General features: G+C 44.2%; 1 protein-coding gene across 2 annotated transcripts in view; it reads left to right on the forward strand.

Moving 5' to 3' along the window:
• LOC144499879 (CD99 antigen-like protein 2) overlaps positions 1-25464 on the forward strand; it is a 60487-nt gene that overhangs the window by 11379 nt on the left and 23644 nt on the right. The window contains exons 2-4 of one of the 2 annotated variants that reach the window (XM_078222492.1): positions 12548-12577; positions 21420-21482; positions 24551-24577. In XM_078222492.1, coding sequence (XP_078078618.1) covers positions 12548-12577; positions 21420-21482; positions 24551-24577 — 120 coding nt within the window. The remainder of the gene's footprint in view (positions 1-12547; positions 12578-21419; positions 21483-24550; positions 24578-25464) is intronic. The other variant, XM_078222493.1, reaches the window with a different exon arrangement.

Consider the following 25464-nt stretch of genomic DNA (forward strand, 5'->3'; position numbering starts at 1 on the left):
ACGAATTACCTCAGCTGGTATGGGAATTGAACCCGCATTGCTTTAGAATTGTACAGTGCAGAAGGAGGCCATTCGAGTTTGCACCAACCACAATCCCATCCAGGCCCTAGCCCCATGCGTTTACCCTAGCTAGTCCCCCTGACACTAAGGGCCAATTTAGCATTGCCAATCCACCTAGCCCGCACATCTTTGGATTGCTGGCATCGCTGTGCATCACTGACCAGCCGTCCGGCCAACTGAGCCAACCGGCTCAAATTTATAATATTCTACAGTTAGCTGATTTTGTAAATTTATATATACTTTTTCCTTCCAAAAGTTATGGAACTGCAATTCAGCAATTAAGTCTTATTAATAATATAACCAGGTATTGTTGGTGTCTAATAGTTTAGAGAGTTCTTTGTCAGTAAACTGAAGTGATATTGGGGCGGCGGCGGGGGGGGAGGGGGTGATGGAGATCAGGATATTGAATTTGATGATCATTATCAAAATGAATGGCAGAGTAGACTCGAAGGGCTGAGTGGCCTAGTCCTGCTTCTAGTTTCAATGTTTCTAAATAAATTGATCGTGGGAGAGCAGCAATAGTCCAAACATGATATTCTTGTCATGTCAGTATTGAGATGTGAAGTGGACGAGGCCTGTTGTAGCTTGTTATGGTAGCTATGAGGCACAGACTGGGTAGGGATCCGGCTTGTGAAATTGTGATCCATGTGGCTTATCTATGCACACATTGGCTTGCAATAGTGTTATCAACAAGATCTTATTAAAGAGAACTTGCACTGAAAATGTGATAAGCTATTTCCCTTTCGTAAAACCTCCCTAATATGGACTCAATTTGGAACAGAAGGAAGCCATTTGGCCCAACTCATTCTGGCTCTCTTTAGAGGCTCATTCCCCTGTTTTGTCCCCATCGCCAATATTTTCTTCAAGTCTGTACAATTTCCTTCATAAAATCATTCACCATCTCTGGGTGGTGCGGTGGCACAGTGGTTAGCATTGCTGTCTCAGTGCCAGGGACTCCGGGTTTGATTCCGGTCTTGGATGACTGTCTGTGTGGAGTTTGCACGTTCTTCCTGTGCCTGCGTGGGTTTCCTCCAGATGCTTCCTCCACACTTCAAAGATGTGCAGGTTAGGTGGATTGGCCATGCTAAATTGCCACTTAGTGTCAGGGGGATTAACGAGGTTACAAGTGGGGTTACAGGGATAGGGCCTGGTTTGGATTGTTGTCAATGCAGGCTTGATGGGACGAGTGGCCTCCTTCTGAACTGTAGAGATTCTATGATTCTCTGCTTCTATCATCCTCCATAGACAGTTCCAGGTGCATTGTGCACTTTTTAAAAAAAATCTTCCTCAAGATTGGAGAATATATGAAGAGTATAATGGAGGGCTATAATTTAATTAGGCCCAGTTTTTGGGCAGGATTTATTTTCACTTGTGTGTTTACTTGGCAGCTCACATTGTTTGAGGATAAGGGGTAAACCTTTGAGGGCTGAGTGAGGAGAAATTTCTTCACCCAGACAGTGGTGAATGTGTGGAATTCACTCCCACAGAAAGTAGTTGAGGCCAAAACGTTGTCTGATTTCAAGAAGAAATTCGATTTACCTCTAAGGGTTAAAGGGTCAAGGGATATGGGGGAAGGGGGGATCAGGATATTGAATTCAATGATCAGTCATGATCAAAATGAACAGCGGAGCAGACTCGAAGAGCCGAATGGCCTACTCCTGCTTCTAGTTTCTATAATTCACAGATTTGGTGAAGACAGATCAATAAATCCAGGCTTCAAGTGCATAAGGAAGTCCACTTTCAATGATTTTGGAGGCAGGAGGCCCACATTATACACAGCAACAACTTTTATTGATATACCACGCTCAACGTAATAAGACATCACGAGGTGCTTCGCCCGAACCATTAACGAACGTTTGACATTGAGCCACATGAGGTAATGGGGCAGATGATAAAAGCTTGGTTCAATGGGTGAGTTTTATGGAAAGAAAAACTAGGCAGAGAGTTGCAAGGAGGGAAATCAGGTCTAGGCAGATTAAGACATGGTCGCCAATGGTGGAATGATAAAACTCCAGGATGTGCAAGAGACAGGAATTGGACCAGCGTTGGGGTGCTGGAAGGGATATGTGGTGGAGCCATGGAAGAACATGAAAACAGGATGAGAATGTTGAGGCGTTGCTTAACCAGAAGCCATGCTAGGTCAGCAAGCACAGAGATGATGGGCGAATGGGGTAGGAGGAAGGAGACAAGCAGCAGAGCCTTGGATGATCTCAAATATATGGGGACAAGGAGTAGAATGTGGGCAAACAGCCAAAAGTGCATCAGAAAAGTCAAATTTAGCAGCATGGATGAGGGTTTCAACAGCAAATGAATTGGATAATGTCACAAATGTGGAAATGGACATGATAGTCGCATGGACTTGGAGTCAGCTATGACACCAAGGCTGCAAACAATCTGGCTGAGCCTCATTGTTACCATGGCAAGGGATGGGATGGAGCAGGTGGCCAGAGAATGAAGCTTGTAGCAGACAGCCAATTTTCCCAGTGGAATCATAGAATCATATAGTGCAGAAGAGGGCCTTTGGCTCATCGAGTCTGCATCGACACAAGAAACACCTGACCTCCCACCTGATCCCATTTACCTGCACTTGGCACATAGCCTGGAATGTTATGACGGGCCAAGTGCTCATCCAGGTAGTTTTTAAAGGATTTAGTTGGAGGAAATTTCTGCTTGTCTAGTACTGAGCATTGGATAAGCAGTCTGATAATTTAGGGATGGGGTAAGGCTGCGTAACAAAGTTTATTTATTAGTCACAAATAGGCTTACATTCACACTAGAATGAAGTTATTGTGAAAACCCCCGAGTCGCCACAGTCCGGTGCCTGTTCAGGTACACAGGGAGGATTTAGCAGGGCCAATTCACCTAAACTGCACATCTTTGGAATGTGGGAGGAAACCGGAGCACCCGGAGGAAACCCATGTAGACACGGGGAGCGGAGCAACCGGAGGGAAACCCACGCAGACACGGGGAGAACATGCAGACTCCACACAGACAGTGACCCAAGCCGGGAATCGAACCCTGGTTCTTGGCGCTATGAGGCAGCAGTGCTAACCACTGTGCCACCGTGCCGCCCCATCAGTATATCTGTGAAAACTGACACAATATTTTCAGATGACTTCAGCAAGTAGAAGTGAAATAAGAGAGAACCAAGACTAGATTTTTGATCTTCGGGGAACGCCAGTGATAATGAGGCATGAACTGGAAGATCAGGCATGATCAGCTACAATTAGTGCAATTCACCCAGCTGGATGATAGTGGAAGGGGGTGTTGGAGGAAAATGGTGTGGTCAACTGTACCAAAGGCTACAAACGGGTTGAGAAAGACAAGGAGATAGAGTTTACCTTTGTCACTGTCACATCAGATGTACTTTGGGAGGTGTTTGATACGTTTTGAGAATTAAGGACCTCAAGCACGTGTTGCGGATAGAAGGGGAAGTTCGACGGCTCCACTTTCTCCTCTCACCCCCCACCCGTCTGTAAACAGGTTTTATTCTCCGAGTGGTGGCACATTTTCCAACCCCTTGGTTTTGATTGTGATCCAATTTTCAATTAATAACCCCACAGCAAACCTGAGATAGGATAAACTTTGAGGCTTAGCTCATTTTATACACACACACACACACACACACACACACACACACACACACACACACACACACACACACACCAAGAAGACAATTCACAGCCTTTTTTTCCCACATCCGGGCACACACCTTTGGGTTCATGCCAGTGACAGAGGAATAGAGAAAAAAAAAGTACAGGGTAAAGGTCACAGGCAAAATAAGAATGATTTATTTTACATGAGTCCAGTCCAATGGTGTATTCCTTCAATGAGGTTAGCCGGCTGAAACTAATCCTGGATAACCCACCTTTGCAGTTGAGATTATTTCCACAATGAAATGGGCATGTAGAAGTAAACCAGTCTGAACAGAGATGGTACAGGAGGTTCAGAAGTTTAAGTTGGGTAGGTCATTCAAACCTGGACAAAGCCCCTTTTTCTGAGTTGCTGTTTGGTTGATGGAAGATGGTAGACTGAGCTTTGCCCTTCCACCAGCTTAGAGTGGGTGGTGGGCGGTTCACGTAACTTTCATCCCTTCACTTTGACCAAAGATGTAAGTAAACAAAGATGTAAATTCCTTGTTCTGGATTTTTGGAGATTGTTAATGTTTCAATCATTAAGAATTTTGTAGGTTTGAGTTTTGTCCCAGCAAACTGGCAGTCTCTGTTGCTCAGGTCTGGCTTAAGAAAGGTAATTGACCATTATATAATTCCCTTGGAGGTTGGTCTTTTGCAACCCACTGGGTTTGTTAGTGTATCTTTAGGGATAACAAGGTGTCGGCTTCTCTTTTCTTTATTCATTCATGGGACATGGGCATTGCTGGATGGCCAGCATTTATTGCCCATCCGTAGTTGCTAGAGGGCAGTTGAGAATCAACCACATTGCTGTGGCTCTGGAGTCACATGTAGGCCAGACCAGGTAAGGATGGCAGATTTCCTTCCCTAAGGAACATTAGTGAACCAGATGGGTTTTTCCGACAATCAGCAATGGTTTCATGGTCAGCAGTAGATTCTTAATTCCAGATTTTTATTATTGAATTCAAATTTCATCATCTGCCGTGATGAGATTCGAATCCGGGTCCCCAGAACGTTAGTTGAGTTTGTGTTAATCTAATGATAATGCCACTAGGTATTATTTGAGTTCTAGCCAGCCATAGCTTTAGCCATTTTAAAGTTCTTGTCCAGTTTTTGAAATTTAATGAATCGGACATGATATATATTTTTTAAAATAGTGAAGCTTTTGCCCCATGTCACATGGAATTGTTAGTAAGATAGAATCCTACGGTGCAGCAGGAGGTCATTCGGCCCATCCAGTCTGCACTGACCACAATTCCACCTAGGCCCTATCCCCATAACCCCATGCATTTACCCTAGCTAGTCCTCCTGACACATAGCAATTTAGCGTGGCCAATCCACCCAACCCGCACATCTTTGGAGTGTGGGAGGAAACCGGAACACCTGGAGGAAACCCATGCAGATGTGGGGAGAATGTGCAAATTCCACACAGATAGTGACCCTGTGCGGCCAAATTCCCCTCCAATTTGATTTTCAAACAATGATGAGACAGAGTACAGGAATGAGATAGAGAATCTGGTGAACTGGTGCGGCAACAATAATCTCTCCCTCGATGTCAACAAAACGAAGGAGACTATCATCGACTTCAGGAAGTGTAGAGGAGAACATGCCCCTGTCTACTTCAATGGGGACGAAGTAGAAAGGGTCGAGAGCTTCAAGTTTTTAGGTGGCCAGGTCACCAACAACCTGTCCTGGTTCCCCCCATGCCGGCACTATAGTTAAGAAAGCCCACCAATGCCTCTACTTCTTCAGAATAAGAACATGTGGCACGTCAACTATGACTCTCTCTAACTTTTGACAGCGAGAAGTGCAGACAGAGTCAATGGTTGGGAGACTGGTTTGCGTGATGGATTGGGCTACATTCACAAACCTGTAGTTTCTTGCGGTCTTGGGCAGAGCAGGAGCCATACCAAGCTGAGATACAACTAGAAAGAATGCTTTCTATGGTGCATCTGTAAAGGTTGGTGAGAGTCGTGGCTGACACGCCAAATTTCCTTAGTCTTCTGAGAAAGTAGAGGCATTGGTGGGCTTTCTTAACTATAGTGTCGGCATGGGTGGGGACCAGGACAAACTAGGTGTCCCATTTGACCCAGAAGATGAGCATTCACACCATCACCAAATCTGCCTGAATTTTAACCATTCCATCTTTGGTTGTCAAGCCTTCAGTTGCTGCAGACCATTATGTTCTTGGAATCCCTTCTTACACCTCTCCATCTTGCTATCCTCCCAGGACACCTCTCAAAACCCACCTGTTTGACCACACTTTTGGTTACCTGATCCAGTATCTCCTTATGTGAATCGGTGCCCTGACTTGTTTTATAATACTCCTGTAAAACAACTTGGGGCATTTTGTTAATGTAATGGAAATTATTGTTGTATTTAAAGCTTTGACTCTTACTAGTGTGTGACAGGCAAGTGGGCAGCCTTAATGTGTGAACCTAGGCTGAAGGTAGGTTAGTTCACTGGTGGACACTACTCCAATTCTGTTACCTGTCCAACTTCACTTTCCATTCTGAGGTTAGGAACATTGGAGTCAGCCATTGAGCCTGCTCCGCCATTCGCTGTCCCCACATCCCTTTATGGCATTGGTATTTAGAAATGTCAACCTTTGCTTAAACATACCCTGTGATTGACTTTCCATGCCCTCCACGTCTGGAAACCCAAAGATTGACAACCCTCTGAGTCAAAAAATTCCCCTCTTGATCCTGAGTAACTTCTCCCTTATTTTGAAGTTGTGTCTCCTAGTTCTAAACTACCCAATCTGGGGTGGCACAGTGGTTAGCACTGCTGCCGCACAGTGCCAGGGACCTGGGTTTGATTCCTGGCTTGGGTCACTGCCTGTGCGGAGTCTGTCCATTCTTCCCCTGTCTGTGTGGGTTTCCTCCCACAATCCGAAACATGTGCTGGTTAGGGTGCATTGGCCATGCTAAATTCTCCCTCTGTGTGCCTGAACGGGCGCCGGAGTGTGGCGACTCAGGGAATTTCACAGTAACTTCAATGCAGTGCTAATGTAAGCCTATTTGTCACACTAATAAATAAACTTCAAAACAATGTTAGTATCCTAAAATAAAATACTGCAGATGCTGGAAATCAGAAATAAAAACAGAAAATGCTGAGAAAACTCAGCAGGTCTGGCACCCTCTGTGGAGAGAGAAAAACAGTTAATATTTTGATATCAATATGGCTCCTCTTCAGGGATAACATTTAGGTTTAAAGTTTATTTATTAGTGTCACAAGTAGACTTGCATTGCAATGAAGTTTCTGTGAAAATCCCCTCGTCGCCATACTCTGGCGCCTGTTCGGGTACACTGAGGGAGAATTTAGCATGGCCAATGCACCTAACCCGCACATCTTTCTGACTGTGGGAGGAAACTGGAGCACCCAGAGGAAACCGGAGCACCCAGAGGAAACCTGTGCAGACTCCTCACAAAACGACCCAAGCCGGGTATCGAACCTGGGTCCCTTGCGCTGTGAAGCAGCAGTGCTTGCCACAGTGCTGCCCATTACCTGCATCTACTTTCTGTCTACCCTGCGGATGTATTCAAGGTTTCAGGACTGTAAATAGTTATATTTCATGTCTTTTGCCCCACCGCAGGCTAGGGATTCTGAGGAGGAGGAGTGCATTGTTTCTCATTAGACTAATTTTAATCCAAACTTTTGATCTCCTTGCTTCTTGCACATTTATCAAAGGATTCTTCTTTCTTCCCACATTTTCCATTCCCGTTTGCTTTGTGGTTTCGTGTGCTTATTTCTATCTATGCAGTAATGTTTGGCTTCTGATTTTATTGAAATCTGATGCTTTCCTATCCTAGTTTTTGCATTTTGAAGCTGTCATCCAGGCACCCATTCCTAAGCTTATGCAGTTTACCCTTCAGTAATGCAATCCTTTATAACATCAACTTACCTTTTGCATTGTCCCTTCTTAATGCAGTAAAGCCTCAGAAGATGCTTCACAGGAATCCTGTCTGATATTATTTGACACTGAAAGACAGAAACAGGCATTATAGGCTCGCTGAGTTAAAGGAGGGTAACTTCAGAGTTTGGAGGCAAGGCGTCTGAAGGCTTGGGCTGCTGTTGGTGGGGTAGTGGATATGCAAGAGGACAGAACTGGAGAAAAACACAATCTCTGGCCTCTAGGCTTGGATAAGGAGTTAGGGAGTTGAGGCCATGGTGGGATTTGAAAACCAGGATGGAAATGATTAAGGATAGGATGTTCTGATCACACCTGCCCTGAAACCAGAAATTCCTACCCAAGGTCAACGGATCTCTAGGATAAACGCAAAATACTGTGGATACTGGAATCTGAAACAAAAACAGAAAATGCTGGAAAATCTCAACAAGTCTGACAGCATCTGTGGAGAGAGAGAGTTGGGCCAACATTTCGAGCCTAGATGACTCTTTGTCAGAGTTGCCATCATGTTGGAGTTGGCGGAGATGACGGAGGATAATCCTTTGAATGCGGAGACTGGTGGGGTGAAAAGTGGGGACAAGGGGGACCCCATCCTGGTTCTGGGACGGTGGGTAGGTGGTGAGAATGGTGGTCTGGAGGATGGGTTGAGGGCCCTGTCAACCACAGTGGGCAGAAAAGTACGCTTGAGGAAGAAGGAAGACATATCAGCCGCGCTAGTTTGGAAAGTGGCATCATCAGAACAGATGCGGGTAAGGCGATGGGTCATCCAGACTCAACATTGGCTCTACTCTCTCTCCACAGCTGCAGTCAGACCTGCTGAGACTTTCCAGCATTTTTCTGTTTCTGTTGTCAATGGACCTCTAAATGGTCTGTCAAAATTTCCATCCCACCTGCAACGGTTTCCGCAGCAGATGAGACCAGAAAATTGACCCTTAAGTTTGAGGCATTGGTGGACCTGAAGCACATGTCAGCCAGTGATAGGGGTGAACAGGATTTGGTGTGAATTAGGGTACATGCAGCTAACATCTGATGAGTTGAGGTTTATGGGAAGTGGGAGGCTAACCTTTTCTTAATCGGTTTAACCTATCTAAATTGGAAGGAGCACAGTCACTGAATTGGTTTTCCACTGATAATTTGTGACCAGTGAAACTCCTGTGCTCCTTCAATGCTAATGCAACTCTGAATCTCTGGCAGTGAACAAAGAAAATTACAGCACAGGAACAAGCCCTTCGGCCCTCCAAGCCTGCACCGGCCATGCTGCCCGACTTAACTAAAACCCCCTACCCTTCCAGGGACCATATCCCTCTATTTCCATCCTATTCATGTATTTGTCAAGACGCCCCTTAAAAGCCACTACCATATCCGCTTCCACTACCTCCCCCGGCAGCGAGTACCAGGCATCCACCACCCTCTGTAAAAAATCTGCCTCGTACATCTCCTTTAAACCTTGCCCCTTGCACATTAAACCTGTGCCCCCTAGTAATTGACTCTTCCACCCTGGGAAAAAGCTTCTGACTATCCACTCTGTCCATGCCTCTCATAATCTTGTAGACTTCTATCAGGTCGCCCCTCAACCTCTGTCATTCCAGTGAGAACAAACCAAGTTTCTCCAACCTCTCTTCATAGTTAATGCCCTCCATACCAGGCAACATCCTGGTAAATCTTTTCTGCCCCTCTCCAAAGCCTCCACATCTTTCTGGTAGTGTGGCGACCAGAATTGAACACTATATTCCAAGTGTGGCCTAACTAAGGTTCTATAAAGCTGCAACATGGCGATTTTTAAACTCGATGCCCCGGCCGATGAAGGCAAGCATGCCGTTTGCCGCCTTGACTACCTTCTCCACCTGCATTGCCACTTTCAGTGATCTGTGTACCTGTACACCCAGATCCCTCTGTCTATCAATACTCTTAAGGGTTCTGCCATTTACTGTATATTTCCTATCCTTGTTAGACCTTCCAAAATGCATTACCTCGCATTTGTCCGGATTTAAACTCCATCTGCCAACTCTCCGCCCAAGTCTCCAACCGATCTATACCCTGCTGTATCCTCAGATGGTCCTCATCGTTATCCGCAAATCCACTAACATTTGTGTCGTCTGCAAAATTACTAATCAAACCAGTTACATTTTCCTCCAAATCACCCTCTGGCTGTAGGAGTCATGCTGAATGTATTTGATGAATATTGCATGCATCACAACTGTATCGAACAGCTCAGTGTAACATGATCCAAGTAGTATATTTGAATATTATTGCACTTTCTGCGCTGGCCACTTTGAAACGTTTGTAATGTTCTTTCTGATATTTTGCAAATAAAGTTTTTTTTTAAAAAAAAGCTTATAGATCTCTACTATGGCTTTCATCCTATTTCCTACATTTTGTGTTTCCTATGACAGTGAATTGGTGACGCACTGACTGGCAGTAACACTTCTGGGGTTGTTTGCTATAACCAGTCTTTCCGTATGTGACCGCACGCATGAATGAAATATATTGTTAGTGCAGTCATATTCGTCTTAAATTCTAGAGCACTTTCAATCTGGAGAAGAAATGATGCATTTGTTTTCAATTGGATATCAATGATCGCAAGACTATTTTTAGTTTAACTTTTGTTGTTATTGACACTTGGGTGGAGATTTCTGCAAAATGGAATTACTTTACTTGTTTACTTTGTGAAATTCCTATTTGCATATCATTTCTGATTTTTTTAAGAAAAGTTAAAATCTGATGCTTCCCCATGTTTATTCCATCTTATCCTAACTTTTCATTAAGTTTTGTTTCTTTGCCATCTATCAGGGGTGGGATTGTGGTCGGTGCAGACTTGATGGGCCGAATGGACGCCTCCTGCACTGCAGGGATTCTATGATCCTTCTCCTATGCAATTCTCTTATAAACAGAATAAATCAGAATAATCTGGTCATTTATTTCATTGCTATTCATAGTAGTAGAATGGTTGTGTTATTGGGCTAGTAAATTGGGGACCTGGATTAGTATGAAGATGTGAGTGCGAATCCTGCCACAGCAGCTGGTGGAATTTAGACTCGATTGATTAAATAAATCAGGAATAAAGAGCTGCTATGCCATGCAATGATTGAATTGTTGCAAAAATAAAAATTGGTTCGCTCATGTCCATTTTGAGGGAAAACTATCTGTTCAGCCCTATGTGACTCCAGAGCTACAGCATTGTGGTTGATGCTCAGTTGTATTCAGCTTAACTGCGTGCGTGTGCGTGCATGCCTTGCCAGCTAGACGGTACTGTGCAACCCGGCTGCCGTGTTTCTGCGATCATTACCCTGCCCTGATGTTGCCCTTTTTATTCCCCATCACATTATTCTTATTTGCTTTCTTATGCAGATGAAGGTTGTATCGCTGTGTAAATGGATGTAACAAACTTGCGTTTTATATCATGCTTTAAACTACCTCGTGATGCTCTAAAGTGGCAAGACAGCTTTGCGCTTTGCAAGGTGGATGGCACAATGGTTACTGCTGCCTCACAGCTCCAGGGACCCGGGTTCGATTCCCAGCTTGGGTCACTGTCTGTGTGGAGTTTGCAGTTTCTCCCAATGTCTGCATGGGTTTCCTCCGGATACTCCGGCTTCCTCCCATAGTCCAAAGATGTGCAGGTTAGGTGTATTGGCACCTTAGCGTCCCGGGATGCGTAGATTAGTGGGATTAACGAGGTAAACGGGGTTGCGGGAATAGGGCCTGGGTGGGATTGTTGTTGGTGCAAACTTGATAGACCGAATGTCATCCTCCTGCACTGTAGGGTTCTATGATTCTATGAAAAGGTTCCACAAACATCAGGGGTTGACTTTATCCAGTGATGTCGGGTTGAATGAATATTGGTCGAGGAAACTGGGAGAATTCAGCTGCAATTTTTCTGAATGTAGGCCATGGAGCCTTTCGAATCCTCCTGAGGGGGCCGACCTGGTTTAGTTTTAATCGAAAGACATGTACAAATGTTTTAAAAATCCTGTGCAGATGTGCATTTGCTGCATAAACCTCTTCAGTGTTCAGTAAGTGAAGCCAGTTCTCCTGCATGCAAGTTGGGTGGCCTGGCAGTAGTTAGATGTGCCATTGGCATAGCATTCCCAGTGGCTCACTGGCAATACCAGGTATGTTTCTGAATCATGTGGTTGGATACAAGTTAACTGGGTTGATCGGAGTGGCAATGGAAATTCTGTAGTTGGCTTCAGGGCACCTTTTCTCATTTCAGGTCACCATCCAGTGCATCTGATTGCACAGTGTGTTTGTGTGGGTGCCAGGTAAGAGCAAGGGTTGCCTGGGATAAATAACCTGCCAGTTTTCTTGGTTTCTTTTTAAAAATTACATTCCCTATAACGATGGCCACGTGGGTGAGATCACCTGTGAAAATGACTCCAATAAACAAGTAACTTTGGCTAATACGGTGAGCTGAGAGAGCTTGTCGGAGCAGTAACGTAGTGGTATTGTCACTGGACTAGCAATCCAGAGACTCGGGGACCACGGTTCGAATCACCCCACGTCAATTGGTGAAATTTGTATACGACAAAAAAAAAAATTTGGAAAGTTACATGGCCGTGAAACCGTTGGCGGATAACCCGAATGTCCTTTCGGGATGGAAATCTGCCATCCTTACCCGGTCTGGCCTGCATGCGACTCCAGGGCCACAGCAATATGGTTAACTGCCCTCTGAAATGGCCTAGCAAGACACTCAGTTCAAGGGGGCAATTAGTGATGGGCAACAAATGCCGGCCCAGCCAGCGACACCCACATCCCCAGGAAAGAATAAAGAAAAAATATTTAAGCCTCCAATTGCTCCCGCTTAAACATTTTAATGATGCTTCGTGTTTGTGTGTGACTGCTGATTTGCACCCTTGCATATCTGTTGCGCTTGAAGGTTTTGGTATTAACTGCTTGCTTTTGCAGTAATGGGCTCTTCCTATTTTTTTTTTCTATCCTCTTTCTGCAGCTGCTCCTACGTTGGGTGTTAATGACACGGGTGAGTACGGGAACTTGATATGCATGAAAGCTGTATCAACTTGCGCGCAAGAGAATGATTCCACCCATAAATAATGCTTTGGTGAAACAATACTGCACATTAGGTGGGGAATTAAATCCTTTGAGTCATAATTGTTCAGAGCTAGGAGAATGGTAGCAGGAATGTAACTTGTTTCGAAAGCTGCGATTAATTCACAGGGGAGTTGTGTGCTGTGTAAGATTTCACTTTTTAATGCCTTCCCAGCTTGGGTTCTCTGACTGGAAGATGGTGGAGCAGACTGAATGTTTGTAGAGACTTTCTTGAAAAGACTTTTATAACTATGTTCTGCACCGTATAATCAAACTCCAAGATTTCCACTGAGTCACCTCTTTAAAACCACAATGATGCACAATATAAAGGGAAAGAGGTGGAGTTGTCGGTAATTCCACCACCCTACGCAGTAGAAAATAAGTCCTCTAATTCCTCAAAGCTTTGACCCAACTGTTATGATCAAGAGAATGATCCCGGAGATGTCACTTGACATTTGAGGACTCTGGGTCTGTTCTCAATGAAGTTTAGAAGGGAGGGGGGGATCTCATTGAAACTTAGAATACTGAAAGGCCTGAATAGAGTGGACATGGGGAAGATGTTTCTATTGGTAGGAGAGACAAGGATCCGAGGGCACAGCCTCAGAGTAAAAGGGATGATCCTTTAGAACCGAGATGAGGAAAAATTTCTTCAGCCAGAGGGTGGTGAATCTATGAAATTCATTGCCACAAAAAGCTGTAGTTGCCAGGTCATTGAGTGCATTTAAGACAGATGGGTCCTTGATTGGTAAGAGGATCAAAGGTTATGGGGAAAAGATGGGTGAATGTGGTTGAGAAACTTCTCAGCCATGATTGAATGGCAGAGCAGAGCAGCTGAATGGCCTAATTCTGCTCCCATACCTTATTGTCGTATTATTCATGAGCTTAACTCTGTTGACTGCATTTTTCTTCCCAACAAAGTGAATTCAGCAACTGCTGCTGGAACTGCAGCTAGTCCCAACAGTCTGAGTGCTGGAGCCCACAGGACCAGGTAAATCTGACATTTCACAGCAGGACAAATTGGCCTGGGAGTGGAGTGCAAGGAAGTTAATGGATCAGGGGGTCCTGATGGCAAGGCCAAGGACTGGAGGGGGCACCTGGAATGCTGGGTGGCAGGGTTGGGGCTGTTTACCCCAGTCCAACGCTGGCATCTCCACATCAGGGTTGGGGAGGTCAGTAATGTAGGTAACCTGCCACAATTCCTCAAATCCTGAGCTCAGCTTGTCAACCTCAATATTGAGGCAGGGATGGGAAGTGGTCCTCAAGAAACCATTAATTGGGCCACTTGAGGCCTCGCTGGCACCGTGTAAAAATTGCGGACAGGGTGAGGTCGGGCAGGAGAGTGATGGAAAGACCTCCGAAGTGGTCGTTATATCAGCCCTCCACCTGAACACCTTTTGCGGTAAGTGGTGGGGTGGCCTGTAAAATCCTGCCCTCAGTTTCCAGTTGCTGTAGTGTCACCTTGGGGAAGGACATCTGATGTTGCTATGGAAATGAGTTGAAATCGGTCTTAACTAAAGGCTAGTGAATTGGTACAAGAAATTAATCAAAAACTCTAATGGAATGTTGCTCTTTACAAGGGCTTGGACTTCAAAAGTGAGGAGGTGACACCTCTGTTGTACGAAGCCTTAATCAACATTGTGTTCACAGGCACGATGTCTTTGGGTGCACTGAGTCTGACTGTTGTCAGGAGGAGGTGTGTGGGAAAGGTAGAGAAAATATGTCCTTTTCATTGATCAGTGCTGCACCATTTTGCCACTAAAACCTGCCAGCAACTCCTCCAAATACCGCAGAGGTGTCCATATTTTTCATTGCAGCTAAAAATACTACTGTGTGTGTTTATTCTCTTAAAAAGACCCTCTAAAGGAAGTTGGATACAACAAAAGTCAACAACTTTGAGCATAAGAACATAAGAACTTGGAGCAGGAGTCGGCCATCTTGCCCCTTGAACCTACTCCGCCATTCAATAAGATCATGGCTGATTTTTTCGTGGACTCAGCTCCACTTACCCGCCCGCTCACCATGACCCTTAATTCCTTTACTGTTCAAAAATTTACCTATCCTTGCCTTAAAAACATTCAATGAGGTAGCCTCAACTGCTTCACTGGGCAGGGAATTCCACAGATTCACAACCCTTTGTGTGAAGAAGTTCCTCCTCAACTCAGTCCTAAATCTGCTCCCCCCTTATTTTGAGGCCATGCCCCCTAGTTCTAGTTTCACCCACCAGTGGAAACAACTTCCCTGCTTCTATCTTATCTATTCCCTTCGTAATCTTATATGTTTCTATAAGATCTTCCCTCATTCTTCTGAATTCCAGTGAATATAGCCCCAGTCTACTGAGTCGCTCTTCATAAGCCAATCCTCTCCACTCCGGAATCAGCCTCGTGATTCTCCTCTGCACCCCCTCCAGTGCCAATATATCCTTTCTCAAGTAAGGAGACCAAAATCCAGTTTTGCACCAATCTAATGGGTAGAGATTAGAAAACCGGTTTACTTTTGCTCTGTGCAAGTAGAATGTACTTATTGGTGATGGCATAGTAATGCTAAGATGGGGCCAGTGCTAATTTCTAAGTGAGGGTGAAATTGTAACCAGTGCTTGGAGTAAGACCATAAGATGTCGGAGCAGAATTAGACCATGTGGCCCATCAAGTCTGCTCTGCCATTGTATCATGGCTTTTTTATTCATTTGTGGGACATGGGCATCGCGGGCTCGCCAACATTTATTGCCCATCCCTAGTTGTCTGAGGGCAGTTGAGAGTCAACCACGTTGCTGTGGCTCTGGAGTCAGGTGTAGGCCAGACCAGGCAAGGATGGCAGATTTCCTTCCCTAAAGGACATTGAAGAAGGAAATGGCTGTTATGTTTCTCAATCCCATTCTCCTGCCTTTTCCCTGTAACCTTTGATCCCCCTTACCAATCACGAGCCTCTCTATCTCTGTCTTAAATATACTCAAACTTCTTGTTCAACAAATACTTTGGGAATGGGGGGCTGGGGGTGCAACTCTACAAAACAAATGATTTTTCCAACACACTGTGAATAGTTACGAGGTAAAGATGGCTTATCCCTGTATGGAGAGAGATCATTCACATCAGCAGTTCTCTATTACTGACTCTTCACTTCTTGTACACTGGAAGGATCATCCTCTCCCCAAGTCACGTTTGCATACTTTTTTGCTACTGAGCAATAGGAGACTTCAGTCTGGATTTTAGATCCTGATCCCGATACCAAGATTTTATACTTCTCCTTGCTGTCAACATTAATTTTTCTGAGCCTCCATTTACCAAACCCAGGGAATTCCAACAACCCTCAAGAAGCTCGACACCATCCAGAACAAAGTAATCCACTTCATTGGGACCCCATCCACCGCCTTCACATTCACTCCTGCCATTATCGCTGCACAGTACCAGGCGTTTGCACCATCTGCAAGATGCACTGCAGTAACTTACCAAGGCTCCTACTTGCAGTAATTTCTAAAGCCATCACCTATACCACCTGTCAGAAAGAAGGGTGGCAGACATATGGGAACACTGCCACCTGGATGTTCCCATCCAAGCCGGACACTATCCTGATTTGGAACCATATCACCATTCCTTCATTGTCACTGGGTCAAAATCCTGCAACTCCATCCCCAACAGCACTATGGATGTATTGACACCGCATAGACTGCAGCGGTTCATGAAGGCAGCTCACCATCATCATCTCGAGGGCAATTAGGGATGGGTGCTGGCCTAGCCAGTGATGCCCACATCCCATGAATGAATAAATTAAAATTGCACTCTCTTCTGGAGGGTACTTGGGGCTAATGAAGAATTGCACTGCGAGACTGGGTCAACCACACTAATGCCAATGTGCTCTGTATAAGAGGAGATATCGATATTTAAGAGCTATTTAAATTCATTCATGAGACATGGACGTTGCTGGGTGGCCAACGTTTATTACCCATCCCTAGTTGCCTGAGGGCAGCTGAGAGTCAAGCACATTGCTGTGGCTCTGGAGTCTCATGTAGGTTAGACCAGGCAGGGATGGCTGATTTCCTTCCCTAAAGGACATTAGTGAACCAGATGGGTTTTTGCGATAATCGACAATAGTTTCTTGGCCAACAGTAGATTGTTAATTGCAGATATTTTTTTGATTGAATTCAGATTTCACCACCTGCCGTGGCGGGATTCGAACCCGGGTCCCCAGAAAATTAGCTGAGATTCTGGATTAATAGTCTGGCGATAATACCACCAGGTCATTGCCTCCCCTGCTATAGTATGCTTTCCTAATTGTTCAGTTTTGTAAGAAGTAATATGTTGTGATTCATTGTTTTTAGCAACGGGGAATTCATGCCATGCCATAGTAATGAGGCACAGGGCTTAACCCGTACCAACCTGCCCTTATTTAAATATGCTGCAATGCTTGAAATGCAGCCTGTTCAAAGTGATTGGCCTTTATTTTTTTGGGTACAAATGAAATGCCAATCTGTGTTCCAGGTTTACTTTGGGAACAGTGTTTCACGGAGGAATACACTCCCGTTGATACAGTTTTCTAGTTTTCAAATGGGATTTTAAGGACCTGAAAATTGGTAGGGTAACATATGATGGCAATGTATAATTTGTGATCTGAATAATGATAGCATGCACACGTCCCCGGAGACAGGCCAGGAGCTCAACAGATATAAACACTGCTGCAATCTGAGACGTGACCTAGGAGAGCCCGCTCTGTTTTTATTCTTGTATAAAGTAACCATGTTTACATTTTCTGTCAGTAAAACAAACATCATTCACCTAAATGGAATAATTACTGATAAGGCAACAACAGCTAGTTTTACTTGGAACCTGTAATGAAACATCCTGGGCACTTCACACGCAAAATAAAATCTAGCACTGAGCCACATTAGGAGATATTAAGGCAGATGCCTGAAGCCAAGGCGAAGTGTTAAGTTTTTAATGTTCCTCTGAAAGTAAGAAAGTGAGATGGTAAGATTTACAATTGGGGAGGTTGCGACCAAAGTGGTGCAGATACTTTGGAGGGATCATGAAATCCCTACAGTGCAGACAGAGGCCATTCAGCCCATTGAGCCAGCACCGATGACAATCCCACCCAGGCCCTAACCCCACATATTTACTCTGCTAATCCCCCTGACATTAAGGGGCAATTTAGCAGCCAATGTAACAGCCAATCGCCAATCCTACCCTGCACATCTTTGGACTGTGGGAGGAAACTGCAGCACGCAGAGGAAACCCACGCAGACACGGGGAGGAATGTGCAAACTCCGCACAGACAGTGACCTGAGGCCAGAATTGAACCCAGATCCCTAGCGCTGTGAAGCAGCAGTGCTAACCACTGTGCCACCATGCCGCCCACGGTTGTGGAGCTGGAAGCATTAATAATTTGGATGGGGGGGGAGGTGGATTTGATGGAGGGGTTTTAAGACCAGAGTTGAGATTTTTAAAATTGTGGTACTGCTCAACCAGGAGCCAGTGTCGGTCAGCGATCGCACGGTGATGGGTGGATATGACTTGTTGCGATAAGGAACATGGACAGCAGAGTATTGGAAGGGCTCAAATTTACAGAGGGTCTAACGTGGGGGGTTGACCAGGTGTGCATTTGAATCACCAAGACTATGGGTGGAATTTTCCCGTTCCGCCTGCCACGGGAATTGTAGTGGGTGGGGCACGGACCTTGTAAAGATCCGTTGACCTCAGGTAGGATTTTCCAGCCTTGGGGCGAGTGCAGCTGGAAAATCCTGCCCTATGGGTTGAATGAAAAGACATGGGTGAGGGTTTCAGAGCAGAAGAGCTGAACTGGGTGACATTGTGGAGGTGAAAATCGATGATCTTGGTGATGGCATGTTTGTGGTTGGAAGCTCCTCTCTGGTCCAAGTGACCCAGGTTTGGTTCAGCCTCAAGATTGCGAGGAAGAGGGGTGGAGTCATTGGTGGAAAACTGAGTTAAAGTTTATTTAGTAGCCACAAGTAGGCTTGCATTGACTCTGCAATGAAGTTACCGTGAAAGTCCCCACTCCGGCGCCTTTTCGGATACACCTGAGGGAGAATTTAGCATGGTCAATGCACCCTAACCAGCACACCCTTCAGACTGGGGGTGGGGGGAAAACCGGAGCACCCAGAGGAAACCCACGCAGGCACAGGGAGAACGTGCAAACTCCACATCGACAGTGGCCCAAGCCAGGCATCGAACCCAGGCCCCTGACGCTGAGAGGCAGCAGTGCTAACCACAGTGCCACCATGCCACCCATGTGGTGTCGTGGAAGCCCCAGACATTTCTTTGCTCTGCCACCTATTTTAAGTGGAAGAAATTTCTGTTCATCCGGCATTGGATGTTGGACAAGCAGTCTGATAATTTAGTGACTGAGTGGAGATGAAATGGTGATGAAATAGAGCTCAGCATTGTTGGTGTACATGCACAAACTGACAGTCTTCAGCTATTGTCACAATTGGGTGACATGTTAACAAAACAAAGGCAGTTTAAGGATTTATATATGCATAGGTCAACATTAAAAATAAGGTATAGTTTTAAGTGGGTTTAATTTCCTATTTCTTTGCCTGGTAGGATACTGGACAAAGGTGTTTGTATGTGTTGAAGGTTGGAAGTTCCAACTGTTTTAATAGCACTTGGATTACAGAGTGAGGAATAAATAAAAGTTATAATCATATGGGGGCTACTTAGTTACTGGAGGCCCTTGTAAGGTAAAATAACTTTTTAAGTTTTAGCTGGATATATTTAGGGTGGCACAGTGGTTAGCACTGCTGCCTCACAGCGCCAGGGACCCAAGTCCAATTCTGGCCTCGGGCCGCTGTCTGTGTGGAGTTTGCACTTTCTCCCTGTGTCTGCGTGGGTTTCCTCTGGGTTCTCCGGTTTCTTTTCACAGTCCAAAGATGTGCGGGTTAGGTTGATTAGCCATGCTAAATTGTCCCTAGTGTCAGGGGGATTAGCAGGGTAAATGTGTGGGGTTATGGGAATAGGGCCTGGGTGGAATGTGGTCGGTACAGACTCGATGGGCCGAATAGCCTCCTTCTGTACTGTAGGGGTTCGAGGATATTGCAGTTGGAGACAGAACACTGGGGAGCAAACATCTCTCAACTCTGCCAGAAGAAAGAGTGGACAGGATGGGAGTTGCGCAGAGGCAGGCTTCCTAGAGTACTAGTTAATGCCCAGATAACCAGAGAATTGGGAAAAGCGAGAATTTCTGAAGATAATTGAACTTAAGAGAACAGAGACCCAGGTATTGTTCAGAAGAATTCAAGGAAGATTAAACCAAGGGTTCTGAGTTTCAGATACAATTGCAGCAACCAAATTTAGAGTGGGACAGCAGACTTCAGAGGCCATTTTAATGAGAGTCTGGGATCAAGAGTTAAAGCAATTGTAAGCAATTTGTACAGTAGTCAAGATAAAGAAATCCTGAAGGGGGTGGTGAAAATCCTGGACTGGATTCACTGTTTAAAAATGGATGGAAGCTTTGTTTAAAAGTGTCATTTGGAAAACCTGGACTGGATTTTGGAATGCAAAGTGGGACGGGAAAGCATTTATTGTGAGAGAAGATTGTAATGCATGTGTCGATGGAGTGGAGTTTAGAAAAACTTGTGTGACAATCAGCTGAGGGAGGGGTTTCTGAGGAGTAATCCACAGACACTAACTTGGGTTCAGAGAGGAATGTGTATTTGACCACCGTCATCTTGTGTGCCTGAAAGGACTTTGTGTGTTAATGAGACCATTGTACCCTTAAGGTGTACTTTGTAATCCATGTTAATCTTAAAATCTGTGTGTTTGTTAAATCTAAGAGGGGGAGAGCAAAGGAGTATTGCATCATAATCCAATTTCTCATGTTTAATATATGTTTTTTTTCCTTATTAAAACTAATTAGTGGTCCGGTGACCCTGTTCCTCCATGTTTTATTAAAAATAAAGTAAAAGTTAGGGTCTCTTGAGCTGAGGTTCCATTCTGGTACCTTCCTGTCCAGTTATAACATCAAATAGCATTACGATGCATGTAAATGAGAAAGTTCTTCAATATCTAGTAAAATTGGTGCTAGATTTATTTCCAAACAACATTGGGATGCTTTTGATGAAACACAGGATGGTTTCTAAAGTTGGGAAAGTCGCTGACTAGTAAAATGTCACGGAGGAGCTCTTTGTCACTAATTCCTAGCAGCTGATCTTTCAATTGAATCCCGATTTTACCCTGGAAAATGTGAATTTCACACTATCTGAACAAGGTCCTCTCTGTTATGTTGCAAACTGCTTTAGCATTAATGGAATCTTTCCCTGTCTCATTGCTCCTTTCCACTTTCTACCAAATGGGCGGACATCTCGGCCTTCAACATACAAGTTTGTTGAATCAACAACTGAGGATCTTCAGGGATAAAGAATTTCAAAGATTCCCAGCCCTCTGAGTGAAGATATTTCTCCTTTTTATCTCCATTTAGATTTTGACCAGGGGAATCAGCCTCTGGGCATTGATTCTGTCAAACTTGCCAGCTTCAATGAGATCCCCTTTCGTTCTTCTAAACCCCAAATAACATAGGCCCATTCTACTCAATCCCTCCTTGCAGGCCACGTCGCAGTGTGTTACAGGCACAGGATACATCAACAGAGGTCATTCCTGTCTTGAGGGTGATTTCCAGAAAGGTCTGCAGTGTGCGAGGTCAGTGTCAGGACTTGCTTGGAGCAGTTGTGACCTTTGGAGGTTGGGTGGGTGGGCATGGTAGGAATTACTACCTCGTGCAAGTAATAAGTTGAGGTTGGGTAATATCAACACTCTTGTTTTGTCTTTCAGGGGATGACGGTTTTGACCTAAACTATGCTTTAGCTGAGGATCTTCCTAAAACCCAAGCTCCAGGTATGGACTGATGAATAATTTTATTAATGACCTAGATTGTGAGTTCATGATTTAATACATGAATTTGTACAGTATCTTTTCAAATTGAAATGTCTTTGAAGATTTTGCGCTGTTATGCAAGAAGAGGTTGCTTGTTCGTGTGGCTTGTTCGGTACTATCCGATAGACCTGTGGAAAGACTTGCTGTACTGCACGGTCACTCAGCCAGACATTGTGGGCATATGTTCATGTTCTCCCTGCCCCATTTACACTTTAATAAAAAGCAACGGTTACGGGCACCAAATTGCTACCAATCCTTTGACATATGCAGGGTTATTGTGAGTTTGTCTCAGAATTCACTGATTTCTTACTCTGGTTAGATCTTATTTTGGAGATGGTCATTGCCTGGCACTTGTGTGGCACAAATGTTATTTGAATGCACAGCACTAGATCATTTGTCTAAAACCTGTATTGGCATTGAATTTAGCCTTGTACAGTGGTCCAAGTCATCGCTGTTTGACATTCAATGCCATTCCCATTGCTGAACCCCCACTATTAACATCCTGGGGATTACTATTGACCAGAAACTAAACTAGACTAGCCATATACCTACTGTGACGACCAGAGCAGTTCAAAGGTTAGGAATCCTGCAGCAAGTAATTCATATCCTAACTCCCTAAAGCCTGTCCACCATCTACGAAGCACAAGTCAGGAGTGTGATGGGATGCACTCCACCTTGCCTGAATGAATACAGCTCCAACAACACTCTAAGCTCAACACCATCCAGGACAAAACCGCCCGTTTGATTGCTACCCCTTCCACAAACATTCAATCAATCCCTCCACGACCAACAAGCAGTGGTGGCCGTGTGTAGCAGCTACAAGATGCATTACAGTGTTCCTTAAGACTTCCTATGGCTATCCAGTATGTCTTGGTACAGAGGTAATATTGTTGCCCCCAGGTCAGAGGGTTCAGAGGAATTTGCGCTACATTCTGAGAATGCCATGTAGGCTGACTTTCCTATAAATCAAAAAATCCTTGTTTTCTTGTTCAAACAGTTTAAAGTTTATTTATTAGTGTCACAAGTAGGCTTGCATTAACACTGCAATGAAATTACTGTGAAAATCCCCTAGTCACCACACTCCGGCGCCTGCTCAGGTACACTGAGAATTTAGCATGGTCAATGCACCTAACCATCATGTCTTTCGGACTGTGGGAGGAAACTGGAGCACCCGGAGGAAACCCACGGAGACACTGACAGAACAGTTTCCACACACACAGTGATCCAAGTCGGGAATCGAACCCGGGTCCCTGGCACTATGAGGCAGCAGTGCTAACCACTGTGCTACCATGCTGCCCATATGTTAAGACTCCCTCCATGGTATTTGATGAATTGAACGGTATTCTTGCAAACTGTTTAACACACTCTCCTTTGGTCATCACTGTCAGAAAATGCTTGACTGGCTTTTTTAAAATCTTGGCTCTGTTTGTGGGAACTTGCTGGAAAGGAAATGATTGGCCCATTTACCTACAGAAGTTCCGCTGCATTTTAAATGAAGTGCTGGGTTATTTATAAAATGTTTTGAGAGCTACGATCAGGCTCAATATAAATATTGGCATGTCTTTATCCTGTGTGAATTGAACATTGGCAGGGTTGTGTGTGACTGCTGCGCTCCTATCCTCATCAGATACCTTGCAGAGGGACCACTCATTAGCAATTAGTGGTCAGAACTAAAGCTGGTATTACATTTTCCTGCCTTCACTTGAGACACACTAGGGTCACTTGAGCTCCAAATATTTCCTCTTGTTGAAAATAAGTAATGCAAAATTGAGAATGCTCTGTTAGCATCGGTATTGCCACAAACTGTGCATTGCAACAAGCCATTGGAGGGCCTTCATTAACTTTTTTTTATACTTTACTTAAAATGTTAGTTAGCCTTATCCTAATGTTGGAATAAAATGGAACCGTTGGCACTCTATGCAGTGTGCTATTTCCTTTTTTTTTTGGAGACACTTTGAAATATTACTGAATAAATGGAATATTACCCGAATGCAAATCCTTCTGCTCTTCCCTTGCCTTCTTCCCATTTGCAATGGGAGAATGTTTTCCGAACCTATTCATGCAGAAGTTGCAATACTTGACCATATCGTTCCAATATTAGTCGAGACCAGTAGGAACATTTTCAATGGAAGAAATAAATCCCAGTTATTTACTAAAGGAATGAAACCACAAGGCTCCACAGTTTAAAACCCAAGAACTTTTACTATTCAAGAATCAACAAAGATCTTGATGCTATCTTTCTAAAACTTGACACTATCGATCCTATGCTGTAACATCCGGAATTAGCAAGAGTTAAACATTAATTAAGAGGCAAATTGTGGTTGAATATTGTTATATTTTTAAAAGGGTTGCAGGTTGCTTTATGAGCTGATCATACTCTTTGATGGTGATGTCATTAGGGTGTTTGCAGAGGCTGCAGCTTTATTTTCAGTTTTGTAGCAGCTCTTTCAATAAAACCTGCGTGTCAGTTTGAATCGACATGTGCAAACCACATCTTCTGTTAAAATGCACAACCCCTAACATAGTTAGGACATTACAGATATAAACTATAAATTGCACAGCATATGACAGAAACTACATTTGGCTCAACAATTACTGCTGCACAGTTTGGGCTGATCTGTATCTGGGTCCTTTTTTATATCTCTTTCACCAAGGTTTCAATTTTCCAACCGCGACTTGTTCCTGATTTCTTTGACTGGGAAGGTTCTTTGTGTTTACCTGTTCTGCTTCCCTGCAACCAGTTCAGTTTCTATTTTGAGATGGGGGTCAACCTCACAAACATATACATTTTTAAAAATATATAGATTCCCTCACTATTTTCTGCAGATAAACTTGGAGAGAATTACACAATGTTCTAAGAACAAAGAGCAGTACAGCACAGGAATAGGCCCTTCGGCCCTCCAAGCCTGTGCCGATCATGATGCCTGCCGAAACTAAAGCCGTATGCACTTACGGAGTCCGTATCCTTCCATTCCCATCCTATTCATGTACTCGAATGTATTCTAATTAAATATTATTTTCCTTTGCAGCTGTAGATCCTTCATTTCCTGATGTTGGTGAGTTATTTTTATGCATTTTTTTTGCAGTAATAATTTGATTGGAAGTATTATTCTTCAGATGATGGTTCTAAACATTTTGCCTTTAGTGTTAGATTAGAATACTTTTTGCTTAGATTTAGACCAAACCGAACATATCTTATTCTTAAGGAAGTATCATTTTCAATACTTAAAGTAAAATTGCTTGTATGAAGGGAATTTGAACCATTAATTAGCTGTTGGATAATGTAGTCTTTGCTTGCTGTGGACCTGTTGGTGCTAACACTATATTGTACTTATTATAGAATTATTTAGAGTTAACAATTCGATTCAATGCTACTTATTTTTCAACCAGTGTGCGACACATTTCGTATTAAAGATTTTGTAACCTATTTTCCATCCACTTGTATTGAAATATTATCTCCTATCACTGCTGCGTTCCCTTTTATCTTTTCAGTGTTGTACCAGGTAACAACTGCTTTCTGTCCCTGTGGAAATATAGATCCAAGCACCAATCCCTGCTGTGCCATGCTCCATGTAAATTCCCCATCCACCCCACCACCTCCACTCTGTTACATTGCACATCCCTCGGAAGGAGTTGTGGTTTGCTGTTGAATCGTATGAACGCACGAACTAGGAGTAGGTCTTTCAGCTCCTCGAGCCGCCTCCGCCATTTAATAAGATCAAGGCTGCTGGCAGTGACTTCAAATTTGTGTCCCACTCCCCTTGATAACCTGTCATCCCCCTTGCTTACCAAAAATCTATCCACCTCTGCCTTAAAAGCATTCGACAACTCCACTTCCATCACCTTTTCAGGAAGGGAGCTCAAGACTTGGGAGCCCTCTAAGTGAAAATATTTTGCCTCACCTCTGTCTTAACTGGGCCACTGCTTATTTTTAAACAGTAGT

This window comes from Mustelus asterias, chromosome 10 (assembly GCF_964213995.1).
Source record: "Mustelus asterias chromosome 10, sMusAst1.hap1.1, whole genome shotgun sequence".
Taxonomy (NCBI): Eukaryota; Metazoa; Chordata; class Chondrichthyes; order Carcharhiniformes; family Triakidae; genus Mustelus; species Mustelus asterias.